General features: G+C 34.4%; 9 protein-coding genes across 9 annotated transcripts; 5 read left to right on the top strand and 4 right to left on the bottom strand.

The window, feature by feature from the left end:
• Window positions 1–222: 222 nt before the first annotated feature.
• NVJ1 (Nvj1p) lies at window positions 223–1371 on the bottom strand (the record flags this gene model as incomplete). Its single annotated transcript, XM_041550331.1, has 1 exon — window positions 223–1371. One exon carries the CDS (start codon window positions 1369–1371, stop codon window positions 223–225), a length of 1149 nt encoding a protein of 382 aa, XP_041406265.1.
• Window positions 1372–2018: 647 nt separating this feature from the next.
• On the bottom strand, window positions 2019–3797 carry MDM31 (Mdm31p; the record flags this gene model as incomplete). The annotated part of the gene is made up of 1 exon (XM_041550330.1): window positions 2019–3797. One exon carries the CDS (start codon window positions 3795–3797, stop codon window positions 2019–2021), a length of 1779 nt encoding a protein of 592 aa, XP_041406264.1.
• A 544-nt stretch (window positions 3798–4341) lies between these two features.
• On the top strand, window positions 4342–4857 carry EGD2 (Egd2p; the record flags this gene model as incomplete). The annotated part of the gene is made up of 1 exon (XM_041550329.1): window positions 4342–4857. One exon carries the CDS (start codon window positions 4342–4344, stop codon window positions 4855–4857), a length of 516 nt encoding a protein of 171 aa, XP_041406263.1.
• Window positions 4858–5012: 155 nt separating this feature from the next.
• On the bottom strand, window positions 5013–5861 carry LNP1 (Lnp1p; the record flags this gene model as incomplete). Its single annotated transcript, XM_041550328.1, has 1 exon — window positions 5013–5861. One exon carries the CDS (start codon window positions 5859–5861, stop codon window positions 5013–5015), a length of 849 nt encoding a protein of 282 aa, XP_041406262.1.
• A 326-nt stretch (window positions 5862–6187) lies between these two features.
• CTF8 (Ctf8p) lies at window positions 6188–6598 on the top strand (the record flags this gene model as incomplete). Its single annotated transcript, XM_041550327.1, has 1 exon — window positions 6188–6598. The coding sequence occupies one exon, from the start codon at window positions 6188–6190 to the stop codon at window positions 6596–6598; it is 411 nt and encodes a 136-aa protein (XP_041406261.1).
• A 750-nt stretch (window positions 6599–7348) lies between these two features.
• Window positions 7349–9610, top strand: KABA2_04S05786 (putative cystathionine gamma-synthase; the record flags this gene model as incomplete). Its single annotated transcript, XM_041550326.1, has 1 exon — window positions 7349–9610. The coding sequence occupies one exon, from the start codon at window positions 7349–7351 to the stop codon at window positions 9608–9610; it is 2262 nt and encodes a 753-aa protein (XP_041406260.1).
• Window positions 9611–9790: 180 nt separating this feature from the next.
• On the bottom strand, window positions 9791–9979 carry ATP18 (F1F0 ATP synthase subunit i; the record flags this gene model as incomplete). Its single annotated transcript, XM_041550325.1, has 1 exon — window positions 9791–9979. One exon carries the CDS (start codon window positions 9977–9979, stop codon window positions 9791–9793), a length of 189 nt encoding a protein of 62 aa, XP_041406259.1.
• Window positions 9980–10952: 973 nt separating this feature from the next.
• Window positions 10953–15140, top strand: TDA9 (Tda9p; the record flags this gene model as incomplete). The annotated part of the gene is made up of 1 exon (XM_041550324.1): window positions 10953–15140. One exon carries the CDS (start codon window positions 10953–10955, stop codon window positions 15138–15140), a length of 4188 nt encoding a protein of 1395 aa, XP_041406258.1.
• A 420-nt stretch (window positions 15141–15560) lies between these two features.
• On the top strand, window positions 15561–16808 carry DUS1 (tRNA dihydrouridine synthase; the record flags this gene model as incomplete). The annotated part of the gene is made up of 1 exon (XM_041550323.1): window positions 15561–16808. The coding sequence occupies one exon, from the start codon at window positions 15561–15563 to the stop codon at window positions 16806–16808; it is 1248 nt and encodes a 415-aa protein (XP_041406257.1).
• Between the last annotated feature and the right edge of the window lie 211 nt (window positions 16809–17019).

Here is a 17019-nt window from a genome sequence, read left to right as displayed (position 1 = left end):
AGTAAATTTCCAGCAGAAAAATATTATTGAAATTTTTATGATTTGTTTAAAAAATTATAAGTTTACTCTAGACTCTGCAAGAAAGCTTTATACACCCTTATGTAAACAAAAAATGGGAAATGATAACTTTCCTTAGTTTGACTGCTATAACCCCTGGTCAAGATAACCTTTAATTTTTAAATAATTTTTTTTTCTAAATTTTATTTAACTGATTATGTACTATTAGTATTCGAAGGGTTGTGAATAAGCGTTCTTCTTATTAATCTCCACTTTCAGATCACTTGTCTTTGTTGGTGAAAATTGAATATAAGATGATGATCCTGCTGATGGGAACAACATTTGAGTATGGAGTGAACTTTGACTGTCAAAAGATAAGGCAATTGGATTTGACAATGAAGGTACCTCTCTTGGTTGTTCGGCAGATTTTTCCAAGATAATTGCTTGTTCTGGTTCTAGTACTTCTTTCTCTTGGACATCATTTGATGCTTCTATAGGTTCTATATTTTCATCGGGGACTTCAATATGTACTGGCTGTAAAGGGGAACCAATCTGATCAATTTCTTCAAATCCTGCCTCTAAATCAACCCCATTATGAGTTATATTGGTGACTTCTGATTCTGGAGTTTCTTCAATTTCAATTTCATTATTATTTACATCACTTGCGACACCATGATAGCTCGCTAGAGTGATATTACTTTCATCAATATCCTTATCATCTTCAATGCCTTCTAGTTCTGGCAATTCTTGTTCTTGTGGAGTCTCATCTTCTGTAGTTTGTTCATATTTAGTTAAACTAAGCTGGGCGTTATTATTTATTGAGCCATTGCTAAGTTCATTGCTAGTCTCTGATACTTCCTCTTCATATTCCTCCTCTTCAGGTTCTTCAGGTTCTTCTTCAGGTTCTTCTTCAGGTTCTTCTTCAGGTTCTTCTTCTTCTTCGTGAGTTTTACTTAAATTAATATTATCGTTATCGTCATGCTTATCATTATTTTCTTTGTTTCGTTTTTCAAATTCTTCCAAAGCAATTCTCTTCTTTTTATCCATACGTAATGATAATAATGGTGGTAAAATAACTACGACCAGAATCGTGAGTAAATAGATTGCGACTTCATATAATTTAACTTTTTGGAAAGAATCATAAACAGTCTTTAACAGGGCACTATTATTTCGCGTCTTTTCAGGGATACTAGGCAACGAATCCTGTATTTTCCCACCAACTTTCTGAGCCAGGTCGTTGACTCTATTCCTTTGTTGTTCTTCAACTCGTAACCATTTTTCAGGGACATGTTTAGAAAGGAGGTGCTTGACACCACGGAATATGATATAAGAGACACCTAGTGAGCCTGTTGTTTGCAATACTGGACGTGCCATGATTATTAGTTTTAGTCTAATGAATACGATATGAGTCAATAGGTTATGCAAAATAAAAGAAATTCGTAGCGAACCTTATCTGTAAAATGTTCTGCAACTGTTTCGTTTTTATTCTGGAAATATATACAAAAAGTTTACTTTGTTGCAATAGAAAATAAAAACAAGATAAACTAACCACTACTAAATACAATAAAACTCTATAGATATATCTTCCTCTTTTAACTTATTTCTTCCTGTTAACAAACCTTCTTGGTTCCCTATTATTATTGTATGTTGTTATTACCAAAGACAAAAACAGAACAAAACAAAAAACTTGCCAGTATATTTCCTTCGCTCCCTTGCGTCTCTCGCTCTTTGTCCGCCGTACGGGGTTCCCTTTAAATATACATATAATATTGCATGTAGCACACACAGAGCCCCGGGGGAGCAGGATAGCACTCTATTGATATTATTTAGTCGAATACGATATAAACACTACGTTTGTAAGTTTTAGATGAGATGTTGGGCCAGTATCTGTTTATTGAATGGGGTAGTGATGGCATGCTATATATATAGATATATATATGTGTGTATGTATGTATGTGAGTGTATTTACAGGGATGGATGGAAGAGAGTCCGAATATGAATATGTGTTATATCCTTTTTTATTATGCTATTGCACCTAATCCCATCAGGATCAATTGTAGCAGTAGTTGCAATGACCAAAAAGTTACTTTCTTTACGCGGATCGACCGTCTTTGCTCGTCTGAAACATAGTTAGCAAAAGCATCATAGACCTCGTCACTCAAATCATTCATCAGATACGAGTCATAGATGGTCCAACAGCCTTCAAAATCAGACTTATCCTTCACGACCATACATTTTATTGGGATATACGTTCTTCGTGAATTCATATATGCAACAATGGGCCTTATCAAGGCATTGTTCGTATAGGTCAATTCTGATGTAAATAAGGGAACCTCAGCCCTAACATTGTTTAGTTTTAAGAAAAAATCCATTACAAAATATTGATTAGGATCTAATTTCTTATAATCCAATTTCTTTAGATTTTTTGTACTAATTATTTCTTCCTCTTGAGAATGTTGGGAGTCTGAGTCTATTCTGTTTAAAATCTTGTTACTGACATCTGTAATTAATTCAGATAATGCAAACGAATCAGTGTGCTCATCGGGTAAGAAAATATCTGCAACCATATCGACTGACCCCTCAGCAATCCATCCAAAGGGACCCTCCATACTTGCATTAAGATGATCTATATCTAGGTTATCTATTCTTAATTGTGTAACGATCCTTGACTTGGAATCATCTTTATTGAATCTAATCTTTCTATGAATAGTAAACATTGAATTATCGTACGTGCCACTGATACTATTTGCGTTTAAGAGATCGAAAAACAACCAATGTTTCCTCAATTGTGGTAATTCACAATTGAAGACACTCACTTGAAATGGTCTAAATCCGTTAGGTTGATATAATGTTACTAGAACATCATTCATTATAAATTTTGCAATCTCCAAATCACCAACGTGATATATATTTCTATAGTTTCTTGGATCATCATTAGGTTTCCATACTAAATGTGTTCTATCTACAACACCTCTTAGACCATTAATGGACACTTCATCTATAAAACCTTTCCCATTTATCCATTTAGTAAAACTAACTGATATTTGAACTTCTTCGATAGTCAAATCATATTGTGTATAGTTCCCATCTTCGAAATCATCTCTACTGACCAAAAGATCCTCACTTAAGGCTAGGGTAGCTCTTTGCATCGCATCCTGTTGAGAACCTTTATTGAAGGTATCATCTTCACCATACGGTCTCCTAGAGACGAATACTTTACTGAAGGTAATCTTCCCAGCAGACCAACTTGGAACAATAGCATTTTCAAACACTACAGTTAAATTATTATTACTTGTAATCAATTTACCAATTTTTTTGGCCAAATATTCTTGTGCAAACACAGTGTTCATTAAATATATGATCAAAGACACGAATGTTGTGGTCCAAATAATAAACACAAGGACATGACTCACTACAATCCATGATATTAGAGCTCCAATATCATCTACATTAAATGGATTTGTTGATTTTTTCAAAAACCATCTCATATGAATCTTCATTCTAGTAAATATATTGGTGGTATTCCTTAACAATTCGTTTTTCTCACTCTTTCGTTTCCTATATAATGCATTATCCTTAGCATTCAAATATGAAATGGAATGAAACGATCTTGAGAGCCTGTTCCCATGGAGGGTATTTATTAACAGAGAAGTGGGTCGTATAGCAGCATTCTCATTTAAAAGGTTATTATTTCTGAATATTAGTTTATTATAATGACATTTCCTAAAAGTATTTATATTAATGAACCGAGACGTCGAACGTAACGATCGTTGAATAGGGTTTCGTAACAATAACTCCATACATATACGTTAAGGGGGTGTGGTAAAATATTCTGTTTTATCAATCTATATACATATATTCCAGAGAGAAGCCTTTTATAAAGTGAATAAGAACTAATAATCGCTACTTAAAAACAGAAAGTTCCATCAGGTTTGATAGTAGCATCTTATTATTATTCTTCGCACCTTAAATTATTCAATTACTGCCCTTTCCTCTCACAGTGGGAAAGCCCTATATTTCCGGTACATAGTAAACTCAACATGTTATAGTATGCACCCACACGGCGTGCATGTTAGGGTTTCCTCGAACTTCGCTCAGAGTGAAAAATTTTCTCTTTTTGTCGACGAGGAAACTGAGAGGAACTGACTGATTGGAATTGGACGACGACAACAACAACGTATAATCCTTACAGGTAAGGTTTGAGGATAGGTCCATGAACAATTGGAGGGTATTTTTTGTAGTGATTGATTACAATTGATTCGTATCTTTATATAGGGAAATATATATATATATTAATTATCAATAAAAAACAAATCATCACAACAAAACTAAATATTATCAACAATGTCTGCTCCAAACGTTTCCATCCTATCCAAGAACGAAAAGAAGTCCAAGGACCTGCTATTGAAGCTAGGTCTAAAGAGAGTCCCAGGTATCATCAGAGTTGCCTACAGAAAGAAGAACAATGAAATCATTGCTATTGAAAAGCCAGAAGTTTACAGAACTGCCGGTGGTAACTACGTTGTCTTTGGTGAACCAAAGGTTGACGACTTCACCCAAAAATTGGCTGCTGCTCAAGAACAAGCTCAAGCTTCTGGTATAATGCCAACTGACGCTGATGTTGCCACCAAGACTCCAGCTGACATTCAAGCTGATATGCAAGCTGCTGCCGATGCTATCGAATCTGGTGCTGGTAAGATTGAAGAAGCTGACGATGTTGAAGTTGATGCTGGTGATTTGTCTAATGAAGACATTGAATTGGTCATGCAACAAGCTAACGTCGCTAAGAACGCTGCCATTAAGGCTCTAAAGAGCCACAATGGTGACATTGTTAACGCTATCATGTCTCTATCTAAATAGATATAATTCTGTATATATATATGCGTCTAAAATATATATATCCTTCTTTTCTATTTAATTCATAAGGACTTTAAACAGGTCGACATTATCTTTCATTATTGTTGTTATTATATATTTGTATAATATGGAAATAATTGCTTATATCGATGCAAATGCTATTTATCTGTTGATTGATTTTCAATTGATTGACTTTCAGTTGATTGTTCCTTCTTTGTCTCATACTGTTGTTCTTGAGGGAGAACCGATTCTGTATTTTCACCAATCTTATATTGACAATAAGGACAGATGAAAAGTAAAGGCTTCCCAAGAATTCTATATGCACCTGAATGTTTCTGACAGTTGGGACATACAATAGGTTTAGGTAATTTATCTAAATCATTACCCCCGGCTAGAACACCTATAACTTTATCAAACCATACATCTTTTTCTTCTTTATTCAAACCTGTTTGATTTTCATTATGTTTCAGTGCCTCTAATTCATTCTTTAAATTTTGTAATTCTGAATATTTTTCCTTCAATTCATCATCTATCAGAATCATTGCATCGTCAGATTGATCCTCCCCTGATGAAAACCTTTGAATAATTGAATTAGTCTCATGAAAATTGGTTTCTTTCTTCAATTCATTCAATTTCTTTTGATGTATAGCCTTCAACTTATTCAATTTCCTTTGCTGATACGTTTGGTATTTCCCATAAATCAATGAAGCCAACCATTTCAATGACATCAACACTGCAACACAAGCTATAAATGTCGCTATCAAACTAACAAAATTGCTCCAATAAGGAAACATACGTTCCATGTACACATAAGCCATCACGGCACCAGAACCCATAAGTCCATATGTGGTCAATCGTGACTGGATACGATTTATTGTGTCCTGACCTCTTTGCAAACTCTTCTCAAGGGCATGAATCTCACCAGTAATTTGTGAAAGGTCCTGCGTGTATCGTTGTACTACTGTACGTTTATCCCAACTAAATATCCCTCCTAATTTACCAAACATCTTTATAGAAATATAGATATCTCCTTCTCTTTCTCTTATTTACCCTTTATATCGACTGTACTTCTGTTGGTTGCCTTTCTCTTTTATGTACTTCTGATCTGGCACATATGTAGTGCGAATATTATTATCGTTATTATTATTATTTTTTGGCTTCTCCCCTTTCGTTCACGCTGTGAAATTTATTTAATTTAATTTTACTACAAGATGGAATAAAAGAGATGTTTATTGACACTTCCTTTTTTACTGAATAATTCGCAGATATATATATATATATATATATATTACGAGTTTAGTGCCAGAACCACTACTACCACAACAACGTAATAATGCCTTCCACTACGATATCGACAGAACAAATTACACAATTACTAGATCCCGAACAGAAAAAGGTCACCGTTCCGACAGCGTTTGGTAACATGATTCTAGAGATCCAAGGTGACCTCGACATCCCTGACATTGACCTAACACAGGAACAGATATCTGCCTTGAACATAGATGCCCAATTTAATACATACAAGGGCAAGAATGTCATACGGTTTGGTCTACTGAACATCAGCGAGGACAAGAAAAATGCGACGTTGTATATCGGTAAGAAACAACGTCTGTTGGGTATCATTGAAGAGTTGGAGACTCCATTAGGTCTCTTGAAGTTCAATTCGCAAGACGGACAAGTGGACCTGTGTGATATCATACGTTATAAAGTGCTGTTCAAAGAGAGACCATTACCTATTATGTAATAAGGTGTGTTATAGTCACCAGTATCTTAGGAAGATACTCATTCGTACAACGAAAGGGGAAGAGAGAGATATATACATTGAAAGGACCAAACCCAGCTCTAAGACATACACGGTCAAAAAAAAGTCACAGCCAACTAGAATATAAAATGTGAATGTTGGCATGCATTACGTCTTTACATATAGTCCTGTTTGTATCAAAGTAGTATTACTCATCGTATTCATGTCGAAGTATTCGATGGGGAGCAAAAGACAAAAACTGTGAAATTTTTCAAATATTTTTCACTGAGAGGGCGAAAGTCACACACACACACAAACGAACACACATTGTGGGGGGTTGTGTGAGAAAAAGAAAGGGAGGCAAAATATCTGTATATAACCAGTATAGTATAATTAAGTTGAATGGACTGGACTGATCGAAGCAAAACGCAAAGAGATTCGATAGAACACACTACATAAGAAGCATTTGTCGTGTATTTATATATTTGGATTGAACTTAACTGACTTAGACGATAACTACAGTTACGATTTGAAGTGAAACTCTCTCGTTTGTTCTAATATTTGCATCTCATTAATAGATATATAAATATATATTACTGATAACAAAACGTTACATGGCTTAGGATTAGGATATAATTGAATTGAATTGAGTTGAATGATAACAGTTTTCCATTATATACAATCACAGCGAAGATAAAAGTACCCATACTGCAATTATTTGTTTCCATTCGATTAAACGACAAAATAAGCAAGATGCCGATACATAAAGTGGATGATACGATTCCATCTAATACATTACATTCCATATCTGTGAATCTACCGACATGGCAAAGTGCTGTAGATTATGTCCACGATATGAATGCACTTTCTAAAGAGGATACAAGTAATACTAAATTTAAACATGGATATCCCCGAGTGAAATTACATCCTTTGGTGTCCAAATTATGTAATGTCATACGTGAGAAATATGCTAAAGAAAATGAATCCTGCCTTTGTTTTCCTTCATATAACGTAGCCAAAAGATGTAGAGAATATATCCGATTCAAGAGTCAAACTAATGTTAAAGTACGAATTTTACAATTGGCTACTTCTAAACCTATTACGTCAGAGGAAAAAAAATGGAAACGTGAATGTAAGATTGCTGTTGTATTTGTAAAGTCTGAATACTATCCTATCTTAAAAGAATATTGGCAATTAAGTGGTGAAATTATCTCAAGTAGGGCAGCTGAATACGTCTTGCATGAATTATTTGTACTTTCATCATCAATGGGACGTACTACTACAAGTAGTACCGACAGCATTAAAAATAACAATAGTAACAATGACGATTCATCATTTATTGATAAAAATTTGAATGTTGAATTTACTGATAGAGCTAAGAAATTGATTAAGAAAAGAATTACCAATAATTTTGTTGATATGAATGAAGAAAATGATGATTCGAATTATCATTTCCATGAAAACAATAGTAATTCCAATTTGAATGCTACTTTTTTGGATTCAGAAACCTCAGCCAATTTCAGCAATAACAATGGTAGTAATAATAACAACAACAATAATAATACATTACGTGATTGGGATTTGAATTTTGAAGATGGAGAAGAATTTCAAGAAATTGATGAAACTGTGACGACTACGGTCACCACAGGTTTAAACTCTATGATTCCACCAGAACCAATATTTGCTGATGCAACGGAAGAACTTAATCCCGGTAATGATGATAGAGGCGTTATAACGCGAGGCAATTTACATGTAAGAACTGAATCGATGAGTCTCATTCAAGAAGATGATACTAGGGAATCGTTAGTGGACCCTGAAAAGGATGTATTTTTGTTTCCAAGTGGGATGGCTTCATTATTTACCACATTACGTTTATTATTACAATTTGATCTTAGAAGAGTCAATCGGACAAGAAGCAATGCATCCTCCAATACAAGTCTCAATGAATCGATCCCAACGACAAATGGTAATAATACTGGAACACCTTTAGATTTGACAAATAGTAACAATTCTCCAATATCAGGTTTGAATAATCGAACTAATAATAACGATAATTCTAGTAATAATGAACCAATGGAGAAACAAGGTGCTAATCTCTATAAAAAGACTGTAATGTTTGGATTACCATATTCTGATACATTAAAGATGCTACGAACGTTCAACAATACATATTTTTTGCCAGGCGGTGAAAATGAATCGATGGCTCAATTAAAGAAGATATTACATTCTGGGGAACAAATCCTTGCTGTGTTCATCGAAGCACCTTCGAATCCATTATTAAAGATGGGTAATCTTATTGAATTGAAAGAATTGTCTGATATGTTTGGATTCTATATTATACTAGATGAATCTATTGGTAGTTTTGTTAATATTGATGGGTTACAACATACAGATATTGTTTGTAGTTCATTAACCAAGATATTTAGTGGTGAAACGGGGACCATGGCAGGTACTTTAATATTAAATCCACAAAGTAAAATTTATTCATTTGCACATGAATTTCTAAGTGAATTAGGCGAATATGAGGATAATCTCTGGTGTAAGGATTTATTAGTGCTTGAGAGAGATTCTCGAGACTACGTAGCTCGAACCATGAAAACGAATCTAACGTGTGAATATATTCTTGATAATGTAATTGTTAAGCATGAGGGAGGATTATTTAAGAAAGTATATTATCCTAGGTTTACGTCATCTGTCACAAAGAGCAATTATGAAATGATTAAATGTAATGAAGATAGTGGATATGGTAATATATTTTCCATTACGTTTCATAATATGGCTAAAGCCAGACAATTTTATGATTCGTTAGAGATATACAAGGGACCATCCTTAGGATCTACGTTGACTACGGCGAGTCCGTATACTATACTACAGTATGGTTCAAGTAAATCCGAGCTTGAAGATGCTAACAGATTTGGTCTTGATGAGACCTTAATTAGAATTAGTATTGGATGTGAAAGTAGAAAGACGTTATGTACCATGTTTCAAAATGCTATTGATAGCGCGATTAAATAGATATAACTATATATGTATATACGAATTAGTCAAAGAAAATAAATTTAAAGTATTTGTTTTTTATTGTTGTTTCTCTTGATAGAATATATGTAAAAAAAGTATATGTGAGGGAGTAGTAGAATAATAATAATAATAATAATAATTCCAGTGTAGGTATATATATCAGGGGGTGGATTGAGTTTAATCCTTCTTCTTCAAATCCACTGGTTTTTCACCTCTTTTAAATCTTGGGTTTCTTGGATCATTAATATATTCATCAGATTTTAGCATTGTTTCGGTGAGGCTCCCCATTGCACAGTATACGACTGCGCCAGCAACAAAGAATGGCCAGTAAGTCTTTAGCACAGGTGTAGGATATCTCTTGAACATAGTGTGTATGTATGTACGTGTATGTGTGTTTATAGTCTCAGTCAGTAGTACTAGTAGTGGCTAAACTCTTCTACTTCTTGTGCAATACTGTCCTTTAAGTAGCTGATATTCTGTCCCCCCTTTGAGCAAACCTCTCTCACTATATATATATATAAACCATTTTTTCAGCAGGAGTGGAATGCAGAAGCACGGCGCGCCATCTCCCTCATCTGATTGGCCGTGAACGTTCTCTTGCGGTACATGTGTATGTATTGTGGTTATGTATATTATATGTATTATATATATATATAGAGAGAGAGGATCAATGTGTGTGTGATGGGTGCTGTTTGCCTGCCTGCAGTTGCAGTTCCTGTAGTTGCAATGGTGGCCAGTCTCAATGCAGTCTGCCTTCCAACTACCAACTACATAGCAGTGGCACGAGAGTGTGGCACATCACAGCATACGACGCGGCGGTCGCCAACTGTTACCGCGCAGCGCACGCGTGCCCGCTCGCTCGCCGACAACTGCCGTACATATATGCCCGCATCTCTCTATACACACAGACGGATATGGGCAGTACACGGATGGACAGATACGGTTACAGATAGACGGATACGGTATGTATGGCACATATCACAACATTTTCATTATTTTTATTTATTTTTTTCTTTTTATTATATACGCACACTCAGGAAAGTGTCGTGGATATATATTAGATAAAGTAATGAGCTAATACATACACACATATATACATTTAGACAGAGAGAGGGGCAAAGAGAAGCAAAGAGGCAAAGAATTGGTATTGCAGAGAAGGTTATACACATTTGGATACACGCGACACATACTATATTGTCATTTGTCACTGTGGTTGTTGTTTTCTATCTCGTGCTGATATATTAAGAGATACAAGAATAGAGACTATCTCAGAGTTTACTGGTTAAACAATACATTTATTCTTTATTTATATATACACACACACACAGAATTGCAAACCATGGATGGCGATACTCAAGCATACGACCTGCAGATGGTTCCGATCCCTGTGAAGTCCCGCATCATCAAGACAGATAAACCAAGACCGTTTCTTTGTCCCACTTGCACAAGAGGGTTTGTCAGACAGGAACATCTGAAAAGACACGAACGGTCACATACGAACGAAAAACCGTTTCTGTGCATCTTTTGCGGGAGATGCTTTGCGAGAAGGGACCTGGTGCTGAGACACCAACATAAATTGCATTCATCATTGATTAGTATCGAAGAACAAAGTAAAAATGTTAATCATGATTCTACGAAAGTTCATGATTTTTTACAAGAAATACTGATTAAGGAAAATGAAAACGGATTGCAGAGTAATAGTAACTTGTATGGCTCACCTGCTGCTGCTGCTGCTGTTGGTGCTGCAAATGTGACAGCTATCGAAGAATCGAATTCTTTATCACCTTCAAATATGATGGAAGGTTCCATTTTATATGATCAACAAGGCATGCCGTTGATTGAAAAATCAACAGATAGAAATAATGTCTCCGATAAACATATTATTAAGATTAATGGGAATAAAAAATCAATCTTACCAACTTTAACAAACCCAATGGCGAAAAGTGCAGCTGAATTGAAAAAGGAAGCTAAAGAAGCCGCTAAAGAAGCCGCAGCTCTTGCAGCTTCATCACCTTCTGTATCCACAGGTAAAAGACAAAGATCAAATAAATTAAAGAAATCAAATAAAGTTGCTAAAAAAAATTCGTCAGTTTCACCAAATACTTCAAATCCAAGTCCCGCATTAAGTAACTATTCTCCTTTTACAACAACATCTAATGTTAATGGACTTTCAAAATCTCCATTAGCGGTATATCCAATAAATTCAAACAGTACTAATAGTAATAGTAATAGTAATGATAATATTGGAAATACAATGGATATAACATCAAATAATAAACAATATAGACATAAGAGACATGCTTCATTTTCTGCATCAAGCGCTTTGACTTATTTGGAAGATCCTAATAATAATAACAACGCTAATAATAATTTAACTACTGGATGGCCAATGACTAATCATGATATGGCCAATGACGCTCCACATCAAGTTGGATTTTCTACACCTCAAATGACTGCAAAACAAGTGTTTGAAAAAGCATTGGAATGTGGGATAGATCTAAATAATATGGAAATTCCACATTTTTCTTTGGACCAAAATAATGGTTTAACAGATCAAACAAACATCGGTCAGCAAAATAATGGTAATATTAATCATACAGGTGTCAATCTTTCAAATGATCAACAGTTTATGATGTATAATAATAATAACAACAATAATAATAACGATGGTTTGAATACCGGTTACGAAAATGGGATGTCTCAACAGGATACAATGGCAATGTTATCGGATTTTTTAACTATGGGTCCAACGTTTGGTGGTGCGTCAGGTTATGCAAGAACTAATCAAATGAATGATACAAATTTAGATTATTTTAGTTATGTCCCAACATCTTCTAAATCGTTTTTGAATTTAAAGAGAATGAATCAAAATCAAAATCAATCTCAAGGACAAGGACAAAATCAAAGATCAAATAAGTTGCAAAGATCAGCATTATTCGCAACAGGCAAATTATCAAGTAATAAAAATTCTCCAAATGGCTCAAATACAAGTATTCATGATCATTTCACGGATATCCCAGACACTCATATCATTAAACAAGAATCCTCTTCACAAAGTTTGACGGACAGGACTCCCAAATTGAATCAATTGTATCAAAGTCCAACAACGAAGAGTAATAATAGTCCAAGCTCATCAACGTCTCACCATCCAGATTTGACTTTATCACCAGACGATGAATTTTACAAGAATTTCTTAGCCCATGCTCCGTTGGAGACTGATTTCAAGATGAATTTCGAACAATTGAACGATATTGGTTTCACAGAATCTGGCGGATCAGCTACTGTACCCGGTACTACATCTGGTAACGTATCTGGATCTGCCCCAGGGATGAGATCAGGATTAGATGATGACCAAGATTTGTTATACATGAATAACCATCAATCTCAGTTACAGGCACAAATGCAACAGCATCAACAGTTAAATAACTGTGGTAACGTGCAAAATATGAATATACCAAGACAACAAAATGAAATATCAAATGGGTTTCATCATCCTATCGACAGTGGAACAGAATTATCTAATTTATTCACCACTAGACAAATGGATCTTTTCAAGAAGAAAGAAGATACACATCAACAACCACATGACAACCATCTAAATGGAAATTTGAGTAATACATCTTCTTCCTCTACAAGAACTTCCTCTGTCTTTGAAATTACTGGGAACTCCAGTGTGGACACGTACGCAAACTTTATTAATGGAAGTGCATCAGCACCTTTATCATTTTATACAGAACAATTTCGTAGTGCCATTATTAAGGACAATCAATTAAAATCAGATCAATTCCCAACTGTGCAAGAATTAAACAAATATGTTAACTTGTTTAAAATTCATTTCCATCCATTTTATCCATTTATTCATTTAAGTTCCATCCATTTGGACATGTCCAATTATTCATTGTTACTAAGTATCACAATGATTGGTGCATTGTACGATTTCCATTCTAGGCATTCAATGTTACTATCTAACATTGCTTGGTTCCATGTTAGAGATGTTTTACATAAATCAAAGACTAATTATAGTAAAACACCACTTTGGGTTATCCAGACCATTTTATTATTGATATTTATTGGTATTTTCAGTAGTGATACAAATGTTATAAAGAGTATTCGTCCACAATTGACTACTTTGATTCAACTTGTAAGACTAACTAAATTGAATCTACCTTTAGAAAATTTTATTAGACCTCCAATTGAAAGTGATCATACCCTTGAGCTTCAAGATAATCCTGACGTCTTACAAAAATATACTGAACAATTTAGAAGTCCCGAACAAACTAGAAGAAATTATGAATATTTCATTTTGGCTCAGACAAGGATTAGAACCTGCCATAATATTTTACTAGTCTCGAACCTCTACTCGGCTGTTGCTGGTGTAGACAATTTCATGCATTCTATTGACTTGAAATGTGGTGTACCATGCAGTCTCGAAATTTTATATCACGTTGGTGACCCACAGACTTGGTTAAAGTGTCTTCAACAAAATAATGTTACTTTAGATTCTAAACTTTCATTGATTGAGTTATCTAATGGTAGTGGTAATTATGAAAGTTGTTTGATGTATTTGACTAATGGTAGTCCATATATCTTTGAAAATATGAAACTATCAAGAAAGACCTTATTATCATTATTGATCTCTGTTCATGAAAAAATCACACTGGAAAGAGCATTCTCCAAGAATGCGAACACTAATCCAGAGGACAAGTCATTAAATGATACGAGATGGAGATTTAATTCTCGCTCTATTGTTGGGTCAATGTTGAAGTACTGGGAAGCATTATATATAAAGAATGGTGGTATATTGACTCCAAACAAGAACAATATCAATATTATTAAAAATACACCTGTTATGCGTCTAATAATTCCTTTGCATACTTATGCCAAGATTAGAAAATGTGTTGATATGACTGATGTTCTTCGTAAAATATGGAGACAAGATTGGGATAAAATGAATGAAAACTTGAATACTTTTTATCATGATAAAGAATCGTTATTTGAAGCTACTACTTATTCATTAGAAATAATTGACTTCTGGTTACAAACTGTTTCAACGACAAATGATAACTCTTTTAATATCTCATCACCAATCCCAAGCACTACTTGTATTTTAATTTCCTCTTTGATTATTTCTCAATTTTTGAAGACTGTGGAAAAGTGGGCATTTAACTTCAAACTGCATGGATCTGAAAACTCTACAAGTCTTAATGTATCAGATAGAGTATTATGGATGAAGATCTTCAAAATGTTAAGAAGCGTTGAAAAACAACTAATTTCAACAGGATATCAAATTAATAATGCTGATACTCTCCATGAAGAATATGCCAAATTAGCAATGAAACCTACTACTCCAATTCAAGAAACGACACATATTATCAATTCCATTGGTCTTTCTTCACGCTGTTTGTATTTAGCCGTGAGAATATTAAGTGTCTCGCCTGTATGGTCCGTCAGTTTAGTGTTTGCCCAGGCTTTACAATCGAGAGCTATCTACAATGACATGGACATTTTTGCCAGTCATCATGTTTAATCATAGGTTTTTTTTATTGTTCCTCTCCTTTACTTAATACGAACCCTGTTCTTGTGTAAATGATGAATTAGAATTAATATATATATGTATATATAACGTTATAGATTTATGCATATATACAGATACCAGACATTTAAAGAAAAATAATTGTATCACAGTTTTCTGTTCCCTATGTTGGATCAAACTACTTCGTAAGTATATATTGCTTTGTTGAATAATTTTTACTATAAATTGGGAGGAGCGATGTTTGTTAACATAATGGAAGAAAAAGAAACAAAGAAAAAAAATTAGAAGAGTTAAGATTTAAATTCATTAGATAATTAGAGCGATGAGATGAGATGGGTTGATTAATAAGATAGAAGGATTGTTTCACATATTAATACTAGATACATTATATAAGAAAGTAGTAGTAGTGTAACAATGACAACCACAAAATTAAATGGAAGACAGCTTTTCCAAAAGATTGGGAAACCAACCAGAATTCTGGCTCCAATGGTAGATCAATCTGAACTCGCTTGGAGAATTCTATCAAGAAAGTATGGTGCAACACTGGCTTATACTCCTATGCTCCATGCAAAGTTGTTTGCAACATCTGAAAAGTATAGAAAGGATAACTGGTGCTCTTTAGATGGGGACGCAACTTTGGATAGACCATTGATTGTTCAATTCTGTGCAAACGATCCGGAGTATCTTCTTAGTGCTGCAAAGTTAGTACAAGGACAATGCGATGCTGTTGATTTGAATCTAGGTTGTCCGCAGGGTATTGCCAGAAAGGGACATTATGGTTCATTTTTAATGGAAGAATGGGAGTTAGTTCATAAACTAATTAAAACTTTACATGACAATTTGGATGTCCCTGTGACTGCCAAAATAAGAGTATTCCCAGATCGTGAGAAGACGCTAGCTTACGCAAAGATGGTCCTAGATGCTGGCGCACAATTTCTATGTGTCCATGGCCGGTTAAGGGAACAGAAAGGTCAGCAGACCGGTTTAGCTGATTGGGAAATAATCAAATATTTAAGAAATAATCTTCCTGATGACACTATTTTTTTTGCTAATGGTAATATTCTATATCCAGAAGACATTGAAAGATGTCAAGCGTACATTGGTTGTGACTCGGTGATGAGTGCAGAAGGTAATTTGTATAATCCTGGGGTCTTCAATGTTGGTAGTATTGACGACAAAGAAAAGACATTCCCTCGTGTAGATAAATTATTGAGAGAATATTTCGAGATTGTGAAATCTGTTCCGGAATCCAAAGCATCTCGAAATGCTATGAAATCTCATTTTTTTAAAGTACTAAGACCATTTCTACCTCATCATACAGATATCAGATCGGAGATTGCAAAAATGAATACTAAGATATCTTTTGAGGAATGGGAATCACGAGTTGTTACTCCTGTTGAAAAGGTTGTTGCTGATATATTTGCTCAGCCAGATATTAAAGAAAAGGATACCATCGTCGATGGTGAAAAACAATTATGGGGTGGACACTACAAGACAATTCCATATTGGAGGTGTCAACCATATTTTAGACCTGTAGATGGTGTTACTGGTGATCAAAGGGTAACAAAAAAATTGGAAACAGAAAATGGGGACAAAAAGAGAAAAGTTCAGGAGGAAATAAATGATGAATTAGAAACACCTTCGAAGTTACAGCATATTTAGATATATAGATTTAAAATAACCCTATATATAGCATATAGTTCTTGTAATACAATTTATTGATTTAAATAATTTTTTAAAACAATTTAGCATAAATAAAGAGAAAAAGATAAATGGTTTAGCTACGCAATGTTTGGCATTTATAGAAATTAAGAATTGGGAATTATTATTAAATGTATTAAATACAATGGTACGGTTGTAGTTTTGGACGTCA

The sequence above is a fragment of the Maudiozyma barnettii genome, assembly GCF_903064755.1.
Source record: "Maudiozyma barnettii strain CLIB 1767 genome assembly, contig: KABA2_04, whole genome shotgun sequence".
Classification (NCBI taxonomy): Eukaryota; Fungi; Ascomycota; class Saccharomycetes; order Saccharomycetales; family Saccharomycetaceae; genus Maudiozyma; species Maudiozyma barnettii.
This window is presented reverse-complemented; position numbering and strand designations above follow the sequence as displayed.